At 39.0% G+C, this 26,951-nt stretch overlaps 1 protein-coding gene across 4 annotated transcripts in view; it reads left to right on the top strand.

The window, feature by feature from the left end:
• Nucleotides 1-26,951, top strand: part of LOC122632651 (nephrin-like) — a 272,598-nt gene that overhangs the window by 238,274 nt on the left and 7,373 nt on the right. For all 4 annotated transcript variants that reach the window (XM_043819739.1, XM_043819738.1, XM_043819741.1 and 1 more), the window contains 3 exons: nucleotides 11,122-11,281; nucleotides 14,667-14,966; nucleotides 18,549-18,869. In XM_043819739.1, the coding sequence (XP_043675674.1) occupies nucleotides 11,122-11,281; nucleotides 14,667-14,966; nucleotides 18,549-18,869 (781 nt within the window). The remainder of the gene's footprint in view (nucleotides 1-11,121; nucleotides 11,282-14,666; nucleotides 14,967-18,548; nucleotides 18,870-26,951) is intronic.

The raw sequence follows: 26,951 nt of genomic DNA, 5'->3' as shown, positions 1-26,951 counted from the left end.
GGAGTAGGGAGTAAAGAGAGAGAGAGAGAGAGAGAGAGAGAGAGAGAGAGAGAGAAGGAGATCGAGTGAACAACGGCGAACCAAATATTTCCAATACTCTGATGATAAAAGCAATACTATTGATCATTGTGGATCCTTCATTATTATACCCAATCGCGATTGAACTATTCAAATATACACTTTGTTCTGTTTAAATGAATCAGGAAAGGCATCGATTTATTTTTTACCCGATAATGAAGGACGATCGAAAAATACTATCGCCTGTCGCACTTGGACTTTTCAAACCCTAGATGTACTTTTCTCTTCCTACGGTACGATCGCTTTATCCATTTTCTCGCTCCACCGAATTTTCCATTACTTTTTCCAAGTATAACGAGTTAAATGTCGTCATCCTAAGGAGCGTTTCTCTCTTTAACGGTATATTTCGAAGCGCGACGAATCATTATAAAAACGTCGTCGACTATTCCTAGCGATAATAGCCCTTTGAGAGTCGATCGTAAAGGGGAAAGAATCGAGAGCGAGGACGAACGGTCGAGTAGACAAGAGAAAAAAAAGAGGGGGGAGTGAAGGAAAAAAAAAGAGAAGAAACGGAGTTGAGAAAGAAAATGGGATCTAAGAAGGACGGAGTAGCCCGTTGGATGGAGAAAAGAGATGCGGAAAAATAGCTATGGAAGGACAAAAAGAAGATACGTTCGTTGGGTGCTATAATGGAGTGCAGTGATTAAGCTGGCCCTAGCATCGACGAGGACAATAGAAAAGTCTTGTAACCGGGTGAAGCATGGACGAGCCAATCGGGGAAGCAGTCAGAGGAAGGGCGCGTTAGTTGAAAGGATTCTCTTTACTCTTCATCTTTCTTCGCAAAGTAGATTGAACGGCAAGACTTTACCGACCGGTGCGGCGGAAGGATTCTATTAATGTCGTCGTCGCGTGTCCGAACGCGAAGCCAAATGATCCTCTTTTTTTTCCTTTCGGCCATTTTATCTTCTCGCTCGACGAGTTCCTCTCTCCTTCGCTAAGCTTGCCACGCGATCGTGGGACGAATTTATTTGAGAAATTATACGAATGCCTTAGTTGACGCTCGTAATCCGAAACGTAGAACGAATAACCTCCCCGGGGAATTATAAAGGACGAAATATTTTTCTACGACGCTGCTTCTCAAAGCCTCGTCCTCGCGAGAAACTTTATCGTAGTTTCTCGCTAAAAAATAAATCCCAGGCACGTCGTAGCGTGAAAAAAACTTTTTCAAGAGCCAACTCCTGCACCACTAACCCTCCCCCAAACTCCACCCACCCAACGACATCTCACCTCCCTCACTCCCGTGCAAACTGTTGCTCTGAAAATTAACTGCTAAATTATAAGCACGAATTTATAACGATGCGACTTAGTGGCTTTCCTGAAAAGCAAATCTCTTAAAACGACCGATCCAAATCTCTTTCATTCTTGTTCGTCATCGTCTTACAATCGGATTACCTCCTTACCGGATGATCTCTTCATCGTGATTCCTTCGACGAGCTTGTTCCAATTTATTTTCTTTTCGAAGAACGGAAGAAAAGAAGAGAGGATCGCTAAAAGGTTCGTAAAGCCACTGTTGCGCTCATTCGCCTCCGCGATATTACGGTCAATATGTTATTCCGAGTATAGATATTTCTGATTCTATTTTCGTGTAGTAGTAACTCGAAAAAACACACGTTTTATGTTACGTTGAAAGGTTTGCACCTCGACTTAGACTATTTTCTTCTACGAATATTGTCCTTAAAAAAAGGAAATGATTCAAATCTGTATCGAGACGATTCTCTATTTGTTTCTTCGAAATCGACATTATTACTTTTGTAAATCGATTGATTGTTACTGGTACATAGCAATGGTAATGGGTTTCGTACAATGAATCGGCCGAGTGCATTTCCTTCTCACGCGAGATTCAATCCGACAAGTTCGGTTCTTAATGCGAAATGGAGTTTAAGACGCGGGTTTGGGAGGAAGGGGTGAGTAGTATAGCGCCGCCGGATTCGACAGACCGTACATCAATCAATTTCACTCCCGACTCGATCGGGGCGCCGTCCTGGAATTCCGTATCCGGTTAAGGCGGCTTCCTCGAGGCAAGTCACGAAGAACGTTTCGTTTTCGTTAGATTCCGATCTTGAATTTTCGTTAAAAGATTATACGATTTTACTAGAACGGAAACAGCTAATATGTCGTTTATGGTCAATCGTCATCCTCGAACGACTCCCATAATTTCTTTTAAAACCGTAGGTTTTTCTTACATTTATCATGAATGTTAAACAATTAGCTAAGACCTTCAACCAAAAGATACAAAGAACAGGAAATGTCAAATAAAACTGTATACCTTCCATGAAGATATCTATTTTCCAAATAAATCATCTCGTCGGATTATTATTCACATCTCTCTCTCTCTCTCTCTCTCTCTCTCTCTCTCTCTCTCTCTATAGCCCCATCCATGTACTAAATTCTCTGCTAAGGATGTTCGAGAGTCATCATTGATTGAATAAATTAATACCATATAGAAATCGCAACTCTAACTTCTTTACACTGGCAGAAGGGAATTAACTGTTCTCCATGAGCTTTCGATATACAGAACTTAGCCCCTCTCCGAAGAACATTAGAATCTAACACTCGGACTTGCTCAAACTTATTAAAGTCGCCCGGATTTGATTCATCAGTATTCCTTTGTGTATTTTATGAATATTGGATTTAATTACGTGTACCTTGAAGCTTATATAAATCGGACTATTTACCATGAGCTTATACTTCTTGGTAATAAATTGTTTTTGCTTTTAATAAAGGTTTAGATTTTTTTTCTTTAACCTTAATTAGACACCGTCCTTGCGAACTAATCGAATACGAAACATTAAAAAATGAACGTTTATTTTTACGAAAATACATCGATGTATTTAAGACAATCTCGTCTGATTATTCTTGACACACAACGAAACTTCATAACGAGGTGTAGATATATTCACATGGCAAATTATCTGCTGTACAAAGAGATTTTTGGGGGAAACAAATTTAAATTATTAAGAAAGAGAAAATAAAAATGAGAAAGAAAATAATAAGACGATTTTATTTTCGTCGTAAGAGAATTTATAATATTTAAACGAAAAACGTAGCTTTTGCCATCGAAGACTCACTTGGTCGAAATGACGCAAAAGCTAGATTCTTCGTGTCCGTTTGTTTTACCAATGATTATTAACTTCGTTCCTTTTATCTTTTGTGAAAATCTTTTTCGAAGAACATCGAAAAATAGAGAATGTCTTATTAAAAGACATTAATTTCTTATCGTAATATCGATTAAATCAATTTCATTCATATACGATCTAGATTCATGATAAATATCAACCGGTGCGACCATTTGCGATAAGTAGGGCTAGTATGCATCTTTAAAAGTATTTTTCTCTTCTCCGAAGAAAACCGTCAGAAACGATAAATTTTACGTTAGTAGCCGAGTGGCGAAGCACGTTTGCGACACGTCCGGTGTAAAGTGAGAAAACGAAAGAGCAGCAGGGAAAAGGCAGAAACAAAAGAAAGTGAACGCTGAGAAGAAGAGGAAAAGAGGAACGCGAGAAGGAAAGAGAGAGAGAGAGAGAGAGAGAGAGAGAGATTGAGAAAAAGAGTTAAAAAAGAGAAGGTCGGAGAACATAGCGAACTAGAGAACAACCTACTCGAGCAGCATGCTATCTACCTCGACTCTTTAAAGCTAGGCGCTTTCGAGTTCTTCTCTTCTGAGTCTCGAGTACGCCACGACGCCCGTCACATTCACATACGCGTGAATATATGCAGACGTATATGAACTCGCGCGTATACATACCACACGTATACACATATGGACGTTTCATGCCGCCCATAGTCCCACGCTCGACACGATTCGTTTAACAGCACAGCATATGTGGCTTGCGAACCTCCGAGATACGAGTTTCATGAGAAGAAGAATAGCGAAAAGTATGAGATTACGAATGTAGAGCGTTCAAAATGAGAGAAAAAAGAAGAAGGGAGATAAAGAAAGAAAGGAGGAAGAGGAAGAGGTGATATGAGATTTTAAATTAGGTAGGTTCTCTTATTTCACAAAATCATTATACCTTTTCTGGACATAAAGATACTTTGAGCATTATAGGATCTTAATAGAGATCGTTCACACTGATCTAAATAATTAAATAATATTTTTTTAATCATTTGTATGCTTTTCCATCAATAAAACACAAATGTTTTATAATTTTCAACAAATATAAATATATTTGAAATTTGAACTTAGCAAAGTAGTTATCTTCCATTCGATAACAATTATTACATTATTTTTTCTGTTAAATTCTCATGACATAGCTTTCATCGACGAAACGGTTTAGTCTCCAATATCTCCGTTTTATTTAACCCATTTGCATCGCAGCTCTGAATATGCTACTAACGTTGTTCATCCCAGACATTCGATTGTGGTAGGGCTAACTTTGAAGGGCACGAAATTAGTTAGTGAGAGTGGATGACTAGGCGAAAGGCGGGGCCAACTTTGGAAGGGCGGGGTCAACTTGATGGAGACTGGGACTAACTAGAGAAGGGATAGGACTAACTTTGTAGGGACTGAGACTAACTAAAGAAGGAATGGAGCAAATCTAGCAGGAGCAAGGAAAACTTTAGAGGGGTTGAAATAACAAGGGGCAGGGCTAACTGTGGAGTGGGCAGGGCTAACCTAGCAGAAGGCAGGTCTCTCAACTTGAGCACTCTCTCAACTTTTGAGAGAGTGGGGCTAACTTAGCAGAGATCAGAACTAACTTAAGAGAAAGCGTGGCTAACTCAAATTAACTTAGTAGGGACGGAATTAACTTAACAGAGGGGGAGCTAATTCAGCAGAAGGCGGAGCTAACTTAGCAGAGGGCGGGGATAACTTAGCAGAGGGCGGAGATTATTAGAAAGTTTCACGTGCCCTCGATAGGTTGCATGAGACACCTGACTGTAATCATTACTATGATTAATAATACCATTACATTATATTTACAATATCTTAAAAAATATTTTTGAAAAATGTCGAGAGCGGAATATTCCGCGACTGGTGATAATTGACAATCGTGCGGATTATTTCGCTTACGAATGCAAATGGGTTAATGCTTCGAATGTTTAGCCACCTTTTTTACACTTCTTTTTTCCCAAGTCGATCTGTTGAGGAGAAAATTGGTATTTCGAGTCGACGTAATAAGGAGACACCGTCCGAGGTCGTCAAAGATTATCGAGCGAGAAATGAAGTAGGCTAGTCGAGAACCGCCGGACTATGGTGAAGTCAATGACCGTTTGTCGACGGAGAAAGAGCGGAATAAAAAGGTTTCTACTACCTTTGAAGAGAGGAAAATCGTTGAAAGAAGGAAGGAGGGAAGGAAGGAAGGAAGGAAGGAAGGAAGGAAGGAAGGAAGGAAGGAAAGAGGAAGGAAGGAAGGAAGAAGCCGTAGCCGCGACTTGTTGGCAATTTTTCAAGGAATCACTGCGCCGTCTGACCAGATTGAACGCCCTCGGCTCTTTTCTTTCCTTCTTCCTCTTCTTCCCATTCTACCTCCGTCGCTTTTTTCCTCTCATCTGGCTACCGGAAAGGACCGACCTAGAAGAAGGTCCTTCGACCACGTCGAATTCTCGAGGAAGAATGTTAGCATCCGAGCGTGCTCTTGGCCGGAAGGCATCTCCCGCGGTGCCAGTGCCAGTAGGAAATCCGTCGAAGATCGAAAATAGGAAAAGAAATTCGGTGGATCGACGGAATTGGACTAAAGATCGGTACGTCTAAAGACGAGATTGAATGGGCAAGGTATTCGTACGTTTTGCGCCCTTCGAACGAAAACGTGCCGAATTTAACAAATTCCACGACGTCAGTCGATCGTTTCCTCATCGATATAATTTTCTTTCGGTTAAGCCGAGCCGATAGAAAAGATCTCACGGTCTTCGAGTGCAAAAAAATGCTTTTCTTTTTTTAAAATAATTAAAGTTTTTTCTTCTTATCTTTTTTTTTAAGTACAGAATCATACAAAATGATATTCAATTTGTTATCAGAGTAAAAAATAATAGTACTGGGGAAGGCTTATATACACGAAGAGGACGTTGGTTAACAGCTAGTTTATACAACGGCAATGTTCGAGACAATGCGCGGACCATTGTAGAATGGTCGTTCTATACACCGTGTACCGCGAATAATTCCACCCTTATTCCAAATCCAGAATATTCTCAAAATGGAGCTTTGTGCTTTCGGGCTCCGTTCCAAACGTTCTTTTTTCTACGGCTTTGCGTCACGCATACCAGATCGTTCTACTTGTTCGCGATTGCCTCGTCAACTTCAAAAGCAAACATTTACGAGCGCCTTGCGTTTCATACGCAAACGAATTCGATTCGAGACGTGACCCGCATACATCGTTCGAACTTCTTTCGGTTCTTCTACGTTTACCAGCGACGTTCTTTCTGCCAAGATAAAGCTGAAGAGAGAACAATCGCTACGAGTTGTCACGGATAAAAGACGAGACGAGACGAGACGGGGAGAGATAAACAAAGTTAGCCAGTGATTTTGATCGCTTTACTCGAGTGATACGATTAGAAGCCGCTTGGTGATAGATCCAACGAGAGGATAATAGAGAAAGAGAGAGAGAGAGAGAGAGAGAGAGAGAGAGAAGGGCGTTGCCATGTATCCGCACTTCGTGAATGGATACGACCGAGAAGTTAGTCGATCCCCATTTACGGCGCAAACCTCATGAAACCTAATTATATTGTAGAAGATGAAGCTCTCGCTGTTCCTCTAACCCTGAAACTAAACGATCAAAGGGATCACGTTGCTTTCGACAAAACTAAATAAGGAAATCAAATTAATAACATTAATTCCGATCACGAAACTTTACTATCTTGATTTTCTTTAAGTTTCAACAAGATGAGAAAAATGAATTCGATTCGTTGGCATGTACGCCAAAAAGACAAAAGGGCAAAAAAACGGATGAAATGGAAGAAAAAGAAAAGGGAATGGATCGAGTGAATATAGAAGAGAGAAAATTCGAGCGGCGGATGTATAGTAGCTTTTTCGGAGAATGACTTAGTCGCAAGAAAAGATAAACGAAAGTCGAGAACTGACTATACAAGGCTAGCTACTGCTACTTTCCTTCTACTTTGTCGTAACGGCAAAGAAAACCTTAGACCGGGATAAAGAAAACGAAGAGAAAAAGAGAGAGATAGAGAGAAAGAGAGAGACAGACAGGCAGAGAGGATGAGAGATCTTAGAGTCTGACTAACTGGATAGAGAAGGGCCAACTGAAACGAAAGGAAACTTCAAACTTTCGTCTCTCACGATGAAGAAAGTAGAAAATGCTGAGGAACGTTAGGTTACGTTCCTTTCTGACGGCGACTCGGTATTCTCCTATGTGAAAAAATGGTTAGCCGTTTCTAAATGCTGGATGCTCTTCTTTTATACGACAGCATTGTTCCCGTTAGGCGAACAACGGAAATCGATGCGACTACGACGTGTAGATAAAAGTCGAACGGAAAAGAGAATCGAAAAGAACGATATCACCATCGTCGATATTGGCTTATCGTTCGCAGTAACAAGAAAGAAGGGAGGAACAAAGTCTTCGGATAGTCTTTCGGTCACGAAAAGTAAAGTAAATAGGAGCACAGGCCGCATTAAATTTTGCCATCTTTCCTAACGAGGTATAATACTTAGCGGTTCCTTCCTTAGTTTCATCCCTTTGCTCGCAGGTACGAAGTAAATCGAAGATAAACCCCAGGATTTAACCGAGGCTTAACCTATGCTAAGCGTGCTAACTCTCCTTACCTAGCTGGACCACATGAAACTACGCTTGCATAGATTACAATGTACTTTAATTGAGTTAGCATGTTAATGGCTGAAAACATCTATCCGGCTACTTTCATCTTGGTCGAGCATAAGAGGGGTATATATAGTTCCCTTTTTTTTCTCCTCTTTAAATTACCGTTATAAATAATCTCATCCCTTCAACGTCGCAACATCATTTTCGTTATCGATTCTGGTCAGACCCTAGTCGTGCCCTTAGTCCAGACAAATAATGACTCGTACTATGGGCTTTATCGTCGGATCAAATAATTAATATAAGTTAATCGAGGAGCGACCGTTAACAAATCGTTTCTTATACATCAGTCTGCCCCCACAATTATTTCACTGCTCGGATCAAGCTTCCATTTCTTCTCCCTCTACTGTGAGATCATTTAATCACGCGCAAGTAATTAAGTACTTTACCATTAAGAAATTCTACACTTGAAAATTCAAAAAGAAATAGCTCACGTAGCATGGTTAAAATTATAAAACAATCGAATGAATTTTTCTTCTTTCTTCTGCAATCTCTCTGGAAAAAAGAATAGAGAGAAAGAGAATAGGTAAAAAGAAAGAATCGAAAGAAAGAAAGAGAAGAGAAAAAATTCGGAGGAGTCTCTGCAGTTTCTCTCAACATTCAAATAGCCTCGTTTCAAATCGATTTCGAATTATCTTCGGAGAGCGGATTCCAATGGGACAGAAGAAAAGAGAGTATGCTGGTGTAATGGAGGATACGACGGTAAGGTAAAGAGATATAAGGAGTAAAGAAAAAGAGACGGAAGAAGGTTGTTGAAAAATAAAATAAGAATAGCTAACCTCTCACCGACTGTACAGAGGAAACGACTTACAGTGAAAGACAAAGAAGGAATTTCCGAATAATGGTCCTCTCTATCCGTACGTATATCTAACGTCTATTCGTCTAATCTATAATTCAAGAATACTTGCACGGTTAAGTCTGACATAGCACGTTCGTCAACGTCTACGGCTGGTAATGAAACAAGCTCGACTACTTGTTGGCAATACCATCTAAAACTTGCTCCCGTTATTTTATATTCTTTGCATCCCTAAGACGATTTATTTTTTGATCTTTCATCGAAATATTTTCTTTTCGATATTTATCCCATTTTACCCGTCACTTTTATGTCGAGTTAACAAAGAAACATAGTCGTTCTAAACCATAATGAAATCTCCATCTGCCTTTCGTGCGTCTGGCTTGATTAAACACCAGCCAGTGTTTAATAACGTATACGAGGAAGTACGAATCGACTTCAAATATGTATTTGACCGATACGATCTAGTTATTCAAACACAGGTTACTCTTCCTGTATTCCCGGAAAGGTCAATATTGATACTACGTTTGAAATATCTATTCTGTTAATGCTTGAAAGAGACAATACGAAAAACGATAAAACAGGGCTTGCCTATCTTGTTCGATAAACCGGAAATATAACAAGAAACGATGAATACCGTCTTTATGTTATTTCATTTTTTAATATTTCGATCCAGTTCAATAGGTATATTCGTTCATCCTGTCGATTAAAGCGAATAGCGCATGGATAAAGGATAATGAAATCGTCGTTTTCATCTATGAATTCTTCGGTCTAGCTTTAACAAAACGATCGACTATTTTAAATATTGGCTATTCATGCTTCTTCAAAACTGAGCTCGTTATATACGCCATTAATTTACTCGTTAAAAATGGAATGTCTGTAATTGCGTGATAAAATTAAAGATTCATAATTAACATAGAAAAGGAAATAAAGACAATATTGTAGAGGATTAATTAGGAAATCCAAGAGTGTGTAAATGCGTCGTCGGAGAATCATGAATATTGTCTGAAACGTTCTTCCGACAATGGATCGCGGTTAAGTGTTAGGAGCTAAAAAGGAGTACTCTTGTGTACTTCTTTGTCCTCTTGTTTGAATGTTCTCTATGCTTAGTCTGAAGTTGGAAAATTTTTAATCAGTCGGAAATAAGAACAACAACGATTAAACGTAAATCAATCTGATGCACGTTCTTTTTTATTCTCTACTGTTTGGATTAAACACTCTAATCAAAATTTAAAGAAGACAAAATTCTTAGAACAGAAATTCGTCAAAATTTTTCAGATTTTCAAAAGTTCCAATACTACAAATATTATGTGATATAGTTCCAATATTGCGATATTGGCAGAGAAATAATGATGTGGTATATTTGCAACACTATAATTATCGGTGTTCTCAAGTAGTCGTTTCGAATAATAGCAATTTCGCAATATCCATCCTAGTATCGTCGCGTATAAGCTCGCAGTAAAGACAAGAACAGCGGTATCTTTTATCATGAAAGTTATCGAGCCACATATTTCGGTGAAAATGTCCACTTCGCAGGTAATGTGCTCGCAATAAAAGGAGAAGCAATATTCTTTCCACGTCGACCGTCTGACAGTAGGGGGAAATATAATACATTATTATACTTTACGCATAGACGTAACTCGAATAATAAATTGTAACGCTTGATGTCTTCTTTACGAAGTATCGTTGGAAGGTTATAACGAGCGTTCGTCGATTATAACTGTTGCCGTTTTTCGATAGAACATTTTTAATACAGATCGATGGAAGTCTTTACAACGTTTATACGACCTTTTATGACGAATGATTTTTCCCTTAAGTAAAAATGAAAAGAAAATTATTTCTTAAAAATCAAGGCAAAATCATTCGACAAATGACTTCGACGAATTCGGTTTCTTTTTTTTCTTTTTTTTTCTGTGATCTTCGATTCATTCGTCATTCGAATAACTCCCGTCTTCTTTCACCAACATCCAACCCACCTCCCTTTTCTCAAGCATGGAATCCCTGCAAGAAATTTATCAATTTCTTCATACGGGACGCAGGAACGTAGGAACACGCGCATTACTGTGCAACGACAATTTCTTACAACGTCGTGTTCTCGAGATGACACATTTAGTAACACACCTTTCTCTTTATCTTGCACACCGAGATACCAACTCGGCAGTAAACGAAAGAGCAATAAATTGTAGAGGAGAAAAAAGTCTTCTCGCAACAAGGACGACTCTGGTATCTCTTCCGCGGTTATCTCTAATTTATCGCAAAATTAGAAAGTAACGAGCGATGAAATCACGATTTCAAGCTCTGCGACTTTAAAGCAAAGAAAGCACAACGGGAAAAACAAAGAGAAAGAAGGATTTTATTCGTTCCTCTTTTATCAGAGATGCGTGCGCGCTATCATCCTTAAAAACGACGACAAAACATAATGTTCTCCCTCTACGACGATTGTCGGCAATATAATACTTCCAAACTGCGCTGTCTCGCTTGTTATAGAACCAGATCCTGGCGCACAATACATCGGCAAGAATCATCTGGTCGAATCAAAGCCTCGTCCTGCAGAGCGTTACAAGGAGCAGCGCTGGTCGTTACGTATGCGCAGCGACAAATGCCCTCAACGAAACGAGAAGCGAGCCTCTACATTTTCGCGTTAAGTGTGAGTAATTTACTTAATAATTACAAATCAAATCGACCTCTTTCCTCGCAAATGGATCACTCAAAGAACATAAATTCAAGCGTCTTGCTAAAAGATTCATAAACGATTTTTATTTACATTTCATTGACAAAACCAACGAAGAGATCGTACCTTTCGATATATGCTCCTGCTCGTGTATCCAGACTTGAAGGATCGCGAAACCTCAAGGATCTCTACGGATTTGAATATTTCACGAGTGCTTAGCATAGGATACATTTTTAATATCCAATTCCCAGGTTATGGCGTTGCGCCGACAGGGTCAACTACCGACCTCTAATAACATAGAAGAAAAATACAGATTCTTCGCGAAACCTTTTTTATTATCGATATCGTTATTAAAAAAGGTGAAGAAGCAATCTAATATTCGTATAAAGATATTATTCGTTTTATTTCTCATGATCTTTACTAGATTCCAAATGTTCCTTGATACGTTATCTAAATCTCAATCATCGATAGGTAACAATAAATCTGTAACGAGGTCGTAAAGATCGACGAAACGTGCACTGATAAATAGCAATCCCGCGAGACTCTCGAAAGTCGAAGACTCGATCGTTTCTAAATTTTACTCCTTCACACACCGTTATAACGGCACCTAGCATTTACGCCAGCGGCTACACAATAAATGAGATCTTGCACGCTTGGGATTAGTATGATGGATAAATTATGGTCGTATACCAAAGAAATCTGTCATCGGGCGTTAATAAATTTTGTCGCGAGTTATAAATTCTCCTTGCTCCGTCCGCAATGCTGCTGGTGATTTATTAGAACGAGTACTTCGTAGATATACCTGAAAATATATGTACAGCAGAAATCACCGAGCTTTTCGAGATAAAAGAAAAAGTTTCGCCGTAAAGTATTCAAGGAAAATCTTAGGCTAGAAACGGATCGTTTCAGCTAGCAACGTAGTCATGCTTTAAGTATCGATTGGTTGTAAAATCGAATGTTATTACTCCAGAGGAAATGAAACGATATCTCTATATGGTTTCGTCGTTTGCTTCCATTGTTTGCTTTATCCATTAATTAATTTATTAGCAATTGAAATATCGAATCAACGTTTACGTCTATATATCGCATTGATTAAACGTTAATCAATTCATTTATGACGCTAATTATTATAAGATTTTATACTCTTAATTTTAAATTCATTGTATTCTTGAAAATTATGTATGCCAATTGACATAAAACGAACAATAATCGCGCAATGGTTAAATCCTGCAATAAAAGTATGAGATAGCGATAAAAGTTATTAAAAGTTATAGTCCAACTACAAGTAAGAGAAAATTACGAGCGCTATTCCTCCTTCGTGATGTGACGTAAATCAAGAAGCATTGAGAGGAAAACAAATGTCATGAATCGTATCGAATTGATTCGAAGATATCTTTATTGTTACAACACAGAACATTCCTATATCGTAGAAATTTTGTTCAGGGTACAAGTACGAATGACGCGCACAAGCTCCACGTTGGCTGGATATTTACGCGCTTTGTCGAGATTCGATTGCTCTTTCGGCGGCACGAAAGAAGGGTGCCTTTAAAAAAAATTGCTCTCGAAGATTGGCCTAGGTCGTAACCGACGTTATCCCCATCTCCGCGCAAACAGACAAGGTTCTTTGCTTTCGAAGCACGATCTCGTCTTTCTCTCCCTTCTCCGTCGAGGACTCTTGTTTTTCTCTTTATTTGTCTCTTTTCTTTTGTAAAATGGTGAACGAAAGAAAGAAAGAATGAAAGAGGGAGAAAGAAAGAGAAAGAAAGAGCTAGGAAGAAAGATAAAGGCAGTGAAGATAAAGGCAAACGAATCGTTACAAATATATATCACTACGGAAGATGCGACGTGAGAAGGAAAAGAGAAAAGCAAAAAGAAAGATAGAAAGGCCTTTTTGCATAACTCGTGTCGAAAAAACGATTCGGCAAGTCGTACGCTCGTAAAAGTCGTCTCGTGACAAAATGCCAAAGCGTGCCTCGAAAACGACACGCGTTATCGTTATCAACCACTTATCTTTCTTGCTAGCTCCCTTCGAAGGTCAATCCTGGAGAAACTCGAGAAACTTTTTAGTTCGAAGCGACAACTACGACAACATGACTCGAATCTTGTTTCTAAAGAAATTCTAACAATAGCTTGCCGAACGAAATTGTGTTATTCACTTACCAACGCTTTTCGTAAGCTGTAGGGCTGATATCATAGCTACAGTTAAACTGGGACGTTCTGCCTTCTAATCGCGTACGCTGCAATAGAGCGAAACCAATTCGTTTTAACGGCTTACGAGACGCACGGAATTAACGTCGGTTTGCAAAAGTGCGAGAGGAGGAAGGAGAGAAACACGCGAGAAACTCGGTGCGCAATGGAGGCTGTATAATAAGAAGGAAATGTGTGCACCGCAAATTATTTACGATTAACACGGAAAATTCATCAGCCAAGAGCGAATTCTCTCTGCATTTCATTTACTTCCTATGATCTTCCCTCCGAAACAAGGCTAATTCTTATCAAGACTTTAAACGTAAAATTTTGGAAGTACGCTAGATAGGTAATATCAAAAGTACAAGTTGATTAAGTAAGTTTGAGGGATGTCGATGCGGAGAGCAAGCGCGATTCTCCGAGGCTCTCCTTTCGACGCTCGTCAGAACGTTCTCGGAAATTATGGTCCATAATTAATGTCCTCATCGTTTAATGAAGACCAGACCCCTTCTCGTTTCGCCAAAGAACCACCGTGCAGTAAAAATTTATCTTTCCGTCCGACAATGGTAATTTCCTGCCGAGTCTAACAAAGCCGAGTGCCGACGAAGGGAAAGTACTCTGCTCGAGGTCGGATGATACTCGTCGATAAACTTTATCGAGAAACTCGATTAACGCGAGATTCGTTCGGCTCGATTAACTTTTCAAAATGGATGTACCTATTTTATAACGCGAGCGTAAGTCGAACATAATGCCTAATTGCGTCGCGTCCCATCGAGAATCGATTGTAAATTGCAAACCTACGCCGATTAAAGGAGCAATTCGCTTCCGACCTACTACCTGTGTTTCTCTCCGGGGAAGTTCATTACGTGATTGGAATCAAAGCGAATGGATCTTAATTGATCGAAACCCAACGTTTCGACGATCCGTCGTTAACCTGTTACTTCCTGACAATGATCGTGGTATTGCGAGTTCCGCCACGTTTCCGTTCTCTCGGCGCGACGTTCGACCGATTAGCCAATGTATGTTAACCAACGTACTAACTTTGATCGGTGTCCCTTCGTTCCGATCTAAAGATTAAACTGACCGATCTAAATTTCCTCCATATTCGTAGACCGTAAGACGAGAGTCTTGAAGCGAAAGAGAAAGGATGGAAGTTGTTCTCTTTGATTTGCAGTCGCACCGGTGTGTAAGGACGACAGGATCATAGTGGTAGGCGCATCGAGAGGCGAATCGCTGGACATTGCTTGCAGGGTCGAAGCCGATCCACCAGCTCATAATTTCCGCTGGAAGTTCAACAATAGCGGCGAGACCCTGGAGGTCGCACCTGGAAGGTTTTCGATGGAGAAGTCGAGTGGCGTTAGCGTGTTGAAGTACACACCGACTACCGAACTGGATTACGGAACACTCTCCTGCTGGGCGGACAATCTCGTCGGTACCCAGGCGAGGCCCTGTCTCTTCCAGTTGGTAGCTGCTGGTAAGTATTTAACGGACAAGCATCGAGGAGAGAGCACACGGACCTGCAAATCGTAAATTCCTTATCCACCAAAGCGAAGAGGGACGTCGACGGCAGGACTCCATTTTACATTGTCCCTTCTCCCTTCCTCCTCCTCCTCCGCTATCTCGTTAATTTCTCTCATTCGATTCGTCGTCAAAAGATTTATAGTTCCAAAGCACCTACACCTTTTAATCGTAAACATGGTTCGTCGAATATTCAAATTCCCTCTTTTGATCAATGATATTCATCTCCAATTTCACAATAATCTTTGTGAAAGCGACGATTAAATATCATCGTTTTTTATCTTCCGTCTACGAGAATGAGATACGCATACGGAAGATCGATTCGATACGGATTTTCTACAGATTTCTACCTTTTGAACAAATCGTCGACATATTATGTGTATATAATATGCACATTATGTATATGTATATGTGTAATTGAATAGAATTTCATGGGATACAAAGGGGAAAGAATTATCAAGCAGTTGTGTTCACCGATTATGGAAAAGAAATCGAATTATATTTTCTATTGGAAAATTACTTTGATGGTGCAGAAAGCATCGATGATAGTTCATCTACGTCAGCGACGAATAGGGGTTGAGCGTAGTCAAAGAATCACATCTTACAGTTATGATACAGACAGGCACAACGTGTGGAAAATTTCTTCCAATTAAATCGTCGTCCAATGAGTTAACGTATAGATACGTATAAGTCTTCAAAAGGGAAACTATCGACGTTCTCTTGTGAATAATTATTTAATTATATATAAAATAATATATATCTAGATAAGAAAGGTATAAAGTATAAATATAAAGCAACTTTTTGATCATTTGTTGGAAACTAATTTGGCTGGTCGGAAATATTCGTTGGTTCGTTCATCGAATATAAGCCATTAATGAAATACCGAAGGCATGTAAATATCATTGTCGCGAAAGAGACCGCAGTTCTTTAATTAAATATATTAAATATAGGATCTCTATTAGACTGTGATTTTGACCGATCCTAGATCTCACGTAGCTATATTTAGACATAAATAGCTATATCTACGTAGCTCCAAGGAAATCATCCTAAAAGCATTCTACGAAGTAGTCCAAAAGTTTCACGTACTTGATACGAGGACTTACCGTTTCTGTATTCCATCGGTCTTAAATCAATTCCATACAGAAAATTGAATTTCGTTTTAACTTATTTGATTGCTTTACGTAAACATATCTAAATTCATTACAGAGTGGAATTACTTCGAAATAGAACTATTAAAAATTTTATTTTCCTATGAGATATAAACGTACTTTGGGAAACATATTTTAGCAAACGATTTTTGAAAGGTGAATTGTGTACTCAAATTTAGCGATTATCCGATGTTTAATTTCGTCGAAAGACACAGGATAAAAGATCGTAAATTCGTTTCATCGTCTTTTTTCATTACACCCATATACACACGCATGTATATAGATTTCTTTCATTCATATATATATACAAAATTTTATTATATTTTAAAACAAAAACAAATAGAACAGAAATCGAACTCCTGTCAAGCACGCTCGCGCTACTATCTATAGAAGTACATTTTAAAGGATAAAGATATAAATAGTTGCCTGAAATTGTAAAGTTACGGATGGGAAAAATTAGCGCTTGCAAAATATTCGGAGATCGTTTTAGCTGATGCTTTTTTCATTCGGAATAATACCTTCTATTTGAAAATATAAAAAGAAATCTCATCCATTGTAACATTTTGGTTCCATTTTATGTATTGATTGAAACAATCCTAACAAGAGTACGATAACCGCCGTTATTTCTAGACGGCTCCATAAACAAGATCGTTCCCTCGTTATTATCGTACATGTAGATTTCAAAAAATAAAAGGAGAAAAAAGAAAAGATCGAACGTCAATGAGATCAGCGGATTTTTCATTTTCTTAATATAGAGGATTTGTATCATTCATAAAGTTCTGTCGGAATCATTGTAAGTGCAACAGAGCCGACCTATCATCGCTCGTCATAGCGACGTTAATCCTCACCACTGGACTTTTCACTAGAGTTTCGTCGTTTTTCCAAGCACGATCAACACTGACGTTGACGCGACGATCGCTCGACGAACTATTGACGTTGACGAATATGCTCCGTGTGGGTGAAATTGTGGACTCGAAAATAAAATAGGCAGCCACTTTTTTCTCACCATTCCTCTCTTCTCCTATTTCGTTGTCCCGTTCCGAAAATTCATCGTTCCCATTTTATTCGTCCTCGTTTCTTGATATCTTCGAACCTTTTCCTTGCATTCCCATACTCCCCGATGAAACGAAATTATTTTCAGCCTACCATTATTGCTATCGGTTAGTAGTTTCTTCTTTTTCTTCTTCTTCGAATAGCTTGAGCGCCATCCTTTTTTTGAGGATTTCTTTTCCCGAGAAAAAACGAGAAGGGTGAAAAAAAGGTAGGGTAATAAAATGCGAAGAGACGGCCGCCCGGCAAGAAAACGTGCTGACCTGTAAATTACTCCAAAGAATTCCCTATTATTTATTACACGCTACATCGAAATAAATTTTGCGCGAGGCACGTTTTCGAAAGGAAAACATTATCGAGAGTATCGTACGCGAAAAAAAAAAAAGATATTTGTAACACCGTACAATGTTATATAAATACATGTTCAAAGCGGATATTAAAACGGAAATAATAAACTCTGCGATTCGCAATATTTCTACTTGGTGAATCGAAGTAGGTGTATCCTACGTTCAATTCGCTTTTTCAAACATGTACTCGCTTTGATATTAAAGCTTTTCGTGTATGTATGTATGTATATGTGTATATATATATATATATATATATATATATATATTGTAAAAAAATATATATGTGCGATATTTTGATAGTACAAATTTTATGCTTAACGCGTTTATCGTTATTATATGTGGAAATTGTTTGGTAACAATGGAAATAGATATGACGATACCAAAAGATAAAATTCCGGCATCAACGCGCATTTAAAATCAAAATAAATGAAAATTACAAAAAAAAATATAAAACTGGGATAGAAGTTTGCAAAATAAAATCAAGCTATTATACGAAAGCAAAAGTTCTAAAAATAAATGTACAAGAATTTCTTTTCATCGAAAAGAAAAAAATGTGCCGAGCGTTGCACGGATTATCGTCAAAATCTATCGTAATAAATTATATGTGGTACAATAAATGTGCTATAATGAAAACCATTAGCCGAGATTACGTACGTTTTCTATTTGAAGAGGGGATATAGTTAGGTATAACGTATTTCATAAAATTAAAAAGATTCGTGAATACATCGGCTAACAATACATAATGAACAACGAGAAATAAAAAGTTCATAAAAGTGTACTTTTTCATCGACAGAGATGATAAAAGGTATCTCTACAACGCTACGAGGTATAAAGAGTTATAAATTCTTCCAACGAATATTATTATATATTTGTACTACTTTAGACGACAAATCTTTTCCCATGTTTTCCGTGTGTTAATGAACGTCAGTCTTTCCTTTTATCAAACGAATCTACAAAAAACACGAATTTTAGCCGTATGAATGTTCTTTTCAGGAAAACCATTTCCCGTTCGAAATTGCACATTGGCCAATCAGACGTATACAAGCGTGGAAGTGAAATGCGTGCCCGGATACGATGGTGGTCTGACGCAGAAATTTGTGTTGGAGGTCTATCATGGCGATATTGACTTCCTGTCGAGCATCCAGCCTCTCTATAACGTTTCCAACATCGAGGAGCCATCCTTCGCGCTTTCGGGTCTGGAAGCATCGGTCGAGGCTGGCGTTCACGTTGCAGTTTATGCCGTAAATGCCAAAGGTCGAAGTCCGCCTGTTATTCTCAGTGAAGTTACGTATCGAGATGCCGAGAAACGGACTGGTAAGTGAATTTTTATATTTTATTATCTTTTTCTTTTTCTAATTTGCATTATATCATTCTATTCGTATTTGCCATCTTTTTCCCTGGATAATCCGTAAATTATCTACACTATACGAACCGCATATCACCGCAGTAGATATTCTTTCCGCACGTCAAAGGACAAGAGACAAAAGTAAAACCGAGCTTGATACTACTTCGTGCGCTTCCAGGACGATTTATCACGTCCAGAACAGATCACAAATACGTTTAAGGTTACCTTATGAAAGCGAACAATGCGAGGATGACGTAGCTTAGAAGAGTCTGTGAAATGGTGCTTTATCTAAGATTGCCTGAAAAACAAGCGGTTGGATATAATGTACGTAAGCCGCCGCACGACAGAATGAATAATTTCCTATCACGTGCCACGTATCTAACCAGCTGAGTTAGCACGACTGCAGGCCGAGCGACTAGAACGACAGAAACGCGGGCCGCAACGGTCCGTAGTTGCCCGCACCACACCCTAAGAGATATACCCCTAAATGCGGGATAACTGTCGAAGGGGTAATACGGCCTTCTTCGATCGTATTGGTAACTGGTTAAGATTTTAGTGAGATTAGTAAGAAACAGTCGATGAATCTCTTCGATCGACAACGCGTTATCGTTCCTAGGATACCGTAGGGATCTCACATTGGTGGTGCCCCTTTTGGGAAACGAATGGGCTTGCTCGCGCGGGTGGTGTCAACGGTTGGGAGTAGTAAGTAAGACGGATCACCCACCCTCACGAGACAACACTACCGAACTATCAACGCACTATACCCGTTTCTCTCTCTCTCTCTCTCTCTCTACTACTACTACTACTACTACTACTACATATATGTTGCACTATTTATCCGAAAATAAGATAACCATTATCCTACTACAGTTTCGTGTCACTTTCGAAACGTAAGCAATACGTTCGTTCCTTCGACTTCGACTATATCGAAACTAAAAAACTAAAAATACGTAGGAAAAAAAAACAAAATCGTATCAATGAAGACTTCGGTATGTTGACCCTCGATTTGGATCGCCATCTTGTTGAAGTGAAGTTATTATTAACCGTTTTTCTCGTTCCAATACGTACCATGAATATTTTCTAACGTTAATGCAACGAACCGGCGTCGAATTAAGGAAAGCAATTACAGATAATGGTTCCAGCAGCGCCCAACTCCGTAACCGAGGAAAAGCTAGAAAAGAAAAGAAAGGAAGAACGGGTAGGAGGGAAAGTAGAAGGGTGTAAAGAGAAGATAGAAGAGAAAGAGAGAGGAAAAGAGAGAAAGAGAGAAAGAGAGAGCCATCTAGAAGAGATACGAATGTACCGGATGGTCATTAAGCGGCTCTAGCTACTCTCCTTCTTCCTCTCTTTCTCTCTCTCTCTCTCTCTCTCTAACTCTCGCACTATCATGACCCCACTCTCATGCTCTATTCCCCTCTTTCTCTCGTCTTTTTAGACATTAAGCCGTTTCGCGTGCGGTAATTTTCCCGGGGTCATTTTTGCCGCTCTTCTTGCTTCACCGTTAACTTCACTTAACTCTGTTTACCCTCGTCGTCATTTTTCTTTTCCCGTCCCTTCTCCTTCGACTTTCTCCTTTCTTCCTCAGCCGTCCAGCAGCCTCTCGTCAGGACGTTTTCGTTGAAAGCTGCCGAGCATCACGTCTAGGGCAGACACGCCTTACAACTACGACGCCTTCGTCCCCCGGCAGCAGTTTTTTTATCACACACCTTCGCCAACTTATTTCGTCGTTCTATGCGGAAAGACGTCTTTTTTTTTTGACGGTCCACGGCAGAGAAATATAATTAGCGGAGCTTCTCTTTCTTTTTCTCTTTCTTTGCTCACAAAAAATGTCGCTCGGTGCAACGTTTCTTTTTCTCCGACTACATCAGTGCAACCGGACAACGAATTAAATGAGAAAGCAATTAGCCCTTTTGAAAAGATGAATAATGAACGTTGAAAAGGATCATAAAACCTCTAGGGCTGAATTTAAAATATATATTATTTAACATGATCGAAGGTGAAATAACGAGGCAACGGGGATGCTGCTTCTAATGGCCGATACGTGCCTAAACCGCAAATCTCCGTCCAGTCCGCTTTCCGGGTCGAGTTTTATAACATAGTTCACCGTCTCAATGGTCGATCGATGGTCCCTATGATTCTCTTCGGTATCGTTGCTTCTCACACTCCATTACTTTTCCATTAACAACGAACGGTTGTTCTCGCGGTTATAACCGAGATATATCACGCTTTTCAAATCGTCGAACGGAACGGTTTACGTCAAAGACAAAGTCGCGAAGCGCTTTCCGGATGTATTAACCATCCCTGTGGTACATCGTGTTCGCGTTATTATTTGCTTCGTTAATGTGAGTGGATGTGGACATAAATATGTAGAAGTATACGCGTAAACGAGGGAGAAAGAGAAGGAAAGAGAGAAAGAGAGAGAATGAGAGAGAAATGGATAAAGGAAGAGTCAAAGTAGCAACGTATATACCAAGCGGTTAGCGGCCGTTATCAAAGTGGCAGCGGCACACGATATTAACCAACAAGCGCGCCCTGTTAAAACTATTTATAACTTTTGGACTTGTGCCAACCGCGCTCATGTCGGTTTCGCGCTGTACTCGCCTTCGGAAGTCACGTTTCACCCTCGAGTTATCGTACCCACTGTAAATTGTATAACAAAAACATGATGGTCAGACTACTAAAGAGTAGCTTTATTATTAGGAAGAACAAGACAAGCACTCTGGTCGCGAATATGATACGAACCGGTGTCGTTGTAATGACAATGAAAAGTACCTAATTTCTCTCCCTCTTTCGTTCACTCTTCGTCGATCTAACTGTGTGAAAATGAGAGAAATTTTTTCTCACGGTATCTATACAATTCTTCAATGACATTTCTGTCGCGAAAACAATAAATTAATTCATAAACTTACAGCCTAATTTTTTTGGTAAATTATTTTAATTGGTGAATAAATATATACTAAGACAAATAAAAAATATTTTTTGAAGAATGTACGTACAATTACGAAGTTTCCAAATTATGGAAGATTAAAGGAAATGCTCAAACTGTTCATCTCGTGCCTCGATACATCCTATGCAATGTAAGCACGCAAGAAACTCAAATACACACTGTGTGATAACTTCGCTTCGTAGATATTGCAAATGTTTGTAAACATTAAATCGGGTCAAGACATGTACGTATCACGTTTTGAGATGCGAGTTTTCCTTTTATCTTTCATAACTCAGAAACTATCATACGTACGACCTATGTTAAAACTCAATTTTTTTCATTGTTTATAACGTAGATCGACTACCTGAAGTATGCACTCCTACAGTAAATATATATATATATATATATAAAATTTTGTATAGTACTAGGAAACACCCTAGAAATTCCTCAAAGTGTTGCCGAACAGAAATGTTGTAGCCACTAGCACTGTACCATCCGTAACAATATAATTCGACGAGGAAAGTATCATAACGAGCATATTCTGTAGTTTCTAAGCTCGTCTCTGAATATGGTTTAGAATTAAGCGAAACATCGAGCCGAGATTATGTTGTAAGAAAAGAGAGGAAAATATAACTTTTCGAAGTTAATTTTGACCTACTAAAATTTTTACTTTCCCTATGATCTTACAATCGATTTTTTCTTCCCTTGGTCCACTTTTATACGTTGTTTAATACGATGCAGCGACGGCAAGATTTCCCCGTTCCCAATCCTGAAAGCATAAGAGAAACGATCCTACTTTTAAATAATGCTTCCATTGCTCCCTAAGCTCTTTCTTTCCCTCTCTCTCTTTCTCTTTATTCTCTCTTTTCCTGTTCTCATTTTGTCTCATCTTCGTTCGTTCCAATAATTCTAAAGACACTATTAGCACTTAACGAAAGGACGATAATAATCTCCTTTGACTCTTACCAAAGACATCCTATATCTTATTATTATAATATGGTAACCTATCAGGTTATATATATATATATATATATATATATATATATATATATATAAGTACCTATATCCAACGAATAATAATGTTAAGTTCTTTTAATTTGAAATTAACTAAACGGACAACTAACATTCGATCAAATAGAACAAAGAAAGATAGAGAGAGAAAAGAGATCTAGTATCTATCGACTAACGGTCTTAGATGATAGCATGTTCTCGTTATAGGATCCAGTTAGACCTCACAAAAGAGAGAGCAAGACTATGATGATAGCTCGCTCGATACAAATTTGCTCAATTTCGCTAACCGGATCTAACCCGTTGTGCGCCTGCGAATAGGAAAATTCAATTTGTGATAATTATGCTCGAGACAATCAACGAAGTGCACAGTGTAATGTCGCAGAAATTAGCTTAAGCGTTGAATCGCGGATATGAAGTCTTAAATTACCACGATAATAATCGGTTAATTAATGAAATCGCGAAATCGCCGGTCTATTGCCGGATAATAGCGACTTAGACTTAGAAATATCATTTTGGAAATGGTATTATAGAATTTGTACTTATCCGCAGGAGATCTCTCCTTCAAGTATAAAAAAGTAAACGATTATATTATGCGATTGCTTTTATCTTGTAAAGACGTCTTATTTTATCTAAAAATAGTGAACCGTTAAATCGTTTCTAATCTTCCTGCTAACTATCGGACTCGAAGTCAGGAACAGAAACAGAGAAACGGTTTTGATTTGACGTCTGATGCTAGAATTTCTTGAGAGTTTCCGGATTAAGTGTCGCGACTAAAGCTGGAAAATGTCAAATGCAGCGGCATCTCCATGTTAAACTAATACAAGAGAGTATCATATCGTGTTTCTTCCATATTATACTATAGTCATAATAAATATAGCCGGAATCTGATTTTCTCTAATTACAGCTCCTCGAATCTCATTTACGCCTAGCTAAAATATAATTTAGTAGAAAAGAAAAACAAATTTTATTTTAGGGTATATTAAACGAGATAAAGTTGATATGGTATATGGTATATCAATTGTAGTAAAAAATTTGAAAAACATATATAATGATATAACGGCGAATCAATTTCCAAAGTGTCACAGTAAATTTGCGAATTCAATCGCATTTAATCCGGGTCAACAAAGCATTCTAGTCGATCTACAAGCTGGCATAAATACCTGCCGGCAACGCATCAACCTCATGATCCGTCCACTTCGATAAGAACAAGAATAGTTGCGAGAGTAGGAATTAGATGGAATAATTTTAGAGGCGAAACCGTGCCTCGCGGCCATTCGAAATCAGAGAAGTTAGTCGAAAGTCGGTGAAGGAAGAGAGGATGAAAGGGGAGGAGGACAAAGAGATAACGTCGCATCGGATATAGGGGTCTATCCGCACCAATGCTACGCTCGTTACTACAATAATAGAGATTAGGACGGCTGGCCTTAAGCCTTTCGAGCCTCCGTCGATCGGCCAATCCCTTTGATAAGCGATTATTGTAAACGAAATGTTCGGAATCTGTAACCAGATTCTAATCTTTCATCCTTTTTCCATTTTCCCCAAATGCAACGCGAAATAATCTATTCTTTCTTAATCAAATATGCCTAACAAAATGCATTTCCCGTCAAACTTTCTTATTTATGTAAATACACTCAATACATTAACGATTCAAAGATAATCGTTACTTTTCTCTGGAATTATAACAGATACATCTCATTTTCCTATTCTATTTTTTCTTTATACGTATTTGCTTCCAATTTTCTAAAGAACCCGAACGAGAGTTTCTATTTTTTCCTCATCGCGCTGGTAATTGCTCTTCGATTTCGCATATGTAAGCATAAGTATGAACCGATGCAAATCATCATAGATCCATAAGCACATGCATATAGGTGTATGCTATATTCGTTGGAAAGGAGAGAGAGAGAGAGGGCAGTTGGCGAGCCGATCGATGACGGGCTCTCGAAACCGTTCTAGCTGATTGCTATTAAGAGGATACCAAACCGCTCTCGACGTCATTACTTGACATCCTCAATTAACTTCGAGTATGCAAATATCTTCTAACGAGAAATTATTCAAAGTCATTACTACGTCCATTGTAACCAACGAATTCTTTTTAATCATCTTCAAAGTCTTACTAATTCTAATTATTTGAAAGTTCCCAAAAAGGACAAATAGGACGGAAAAGAAATAAGTGAACTCGCACTACCATGTTTCATTAATTGAAAGTAGAGGGTGACTCTAAGTCAGTTTAACCGCCTAAGAGACTAGGGGGGAAACTGTGTACCAGCGATTTGGGGTTGACCTAAGGTTAGAATTAATCCAGGTGAGCCGAAGTTGGATTTGAGCTTCGGCTAAGCCTGGATTCTTGGTGACTTAACCGACCGCATGACCCTGAATAGCGTCTTACGTTTAACCCCAGAACCGAAACGTCACCGTTGGTGGACTTAAAGAAAAGCTTTTTCACCTTCTTCTTCTTCTTCTTCTTCTTCTCCTCTCCGAGCTAGGTATCGTCCTCGATCGTCCCTCTCGAAACTTTTTCACTTTTTCTATGAGCAAAACGACCTCAATGATTTTATCTAATCGTAAGCAATTATACGCGAAGAACATAAATCCGCCAAGATTCCTACGGGGACACGAGATAATTTCTTTCTTAGTTCGAAGAAAAATCTTACGATAATATCAAATTTCGTTTACGGCTGCGATCGTTTCCCTTTTTTTCTTTTCTTCTTGATGATGCGGCAAAGATCGTTCGTTCTCGTCATATTGTCTCTTTTATATATTAGCTTCTTGCTCGATTCCACTTTCTTCGAAACGCGAAAAAAAGTTCAATGACTTTCGACTCCGTAGCTTTTCCACGATCCGAAAAAGCTCCTGTTGGACCTTCGTCCAAAAGGAATTTTTCTCAAATACTAGCACCGGAAGCGGACACAGAGCCTGTTCTGACCCTACGGCAAGCTCGATTAGTGATCTAAACTTCGATGAACTTGGGATTCGAGACTCCACTGGGATATGCGATCTCTTCTCTTCTCTTCTCTTTCCTCGAGGATTCTCTTAGTCCTTTCTCGGAGGATCGGCAGTAAGATCCGGTTTATCTTTACTACCCTGCCGGCAGACGTTTCTTCGCGTAGAACTCGATTAAACTTCCATTGTAACTTTTACGAGACACTGTTGGAAGCTTAGGAGAGTAAACGATGGTGAACCGTACCTGTTATCCGCTATGGAAAGCCTTTCCGAGAATGCCACGACTTACTAGAATATAGGTAATAATCGAATGAAAAATAATTGTAATTCGATCGAGTAGATGCTAGTAACTTTTATCCAAATAAAAAAGAAAAGAAAAGAAAAGAAATCAAGAGCAAATAGGATGATATATTTCGGCCATCGACAAGTGTCATTTTAGAAAAAGATTAAACTGCTTCGGCAACGACGCAAGTCTCTACACGAAAACCATCGACGATGTAGCACTTGACAAAAAGAAAAGATCGAAAAAAGAAACGGAGAAAGGAGGAGAGTGAAAAGATAGAGGACGTCGTTCTTGTAAATCCTTAGAGCTCGTCGACGACTCACTTCGAAATCTCATTTATCTCCGTTTCGTAAAGTTCTCCGTTGGGGAAGGTGTACACGTCGTTGTATAGGTCTCTGCATGGATGCCACGAGGGCCGATGAGTTTCCGTCGCTTATATGCGTTTGCACGTTTCCCCTACGTGCCTCTTGCACTCCCTTGAATCCTTAGAATCCTCATTTACGGTCCAGCTTACTCCCTATGAGAAAATGGCAACGACTATACCCGACATAACGTCACGCGTGGCGTCAAATGGGTTGTGCGTTAGGCAACATCACTTTCCATCTGATTAAAATCACCTCTTACAAATGTTAACTCTCCTTGAAAAGCCTGTCCCTCTCATTCTTCTTTTTTTTCTATCTTACATCTCTCACATGTCCACGTTCAATGAGTTCACACTTTTATTTCTCCCAATTACTTAGAAAATCTATACGAAAAACAAGAATATCCTATCGTATCGTTCAAAAGTACATCATCTCGATCATTCAAATTTCCAACAGGAAAATCACACAAACTAATAACATTAAACGAGTCGACTGAACATCGCTAGGATTGCCGACAAATTTTGTCCAT

The sequence above is a fragment of the Vespula pensylvanica genome, chromosome 10 (genome assembly GCF_014466175.1).
Source record: "Vespula pensylvanica isolate Volc-1 chromosome 10, ASM1446617v1, whole genome shotgun sequence".
Classification (NCBI taxonomy): Eukaryota; Metazoa; Arthropoda; class Insecta; order Hymenoptera; family Vespidae; genus Vespula; species Vespula pensylvanica.
The sequence above is the reverse complement of the archived record's forward strand: the minus strand, read 5'-3'. Positions and strand labels throughout refer to the sequence as shown.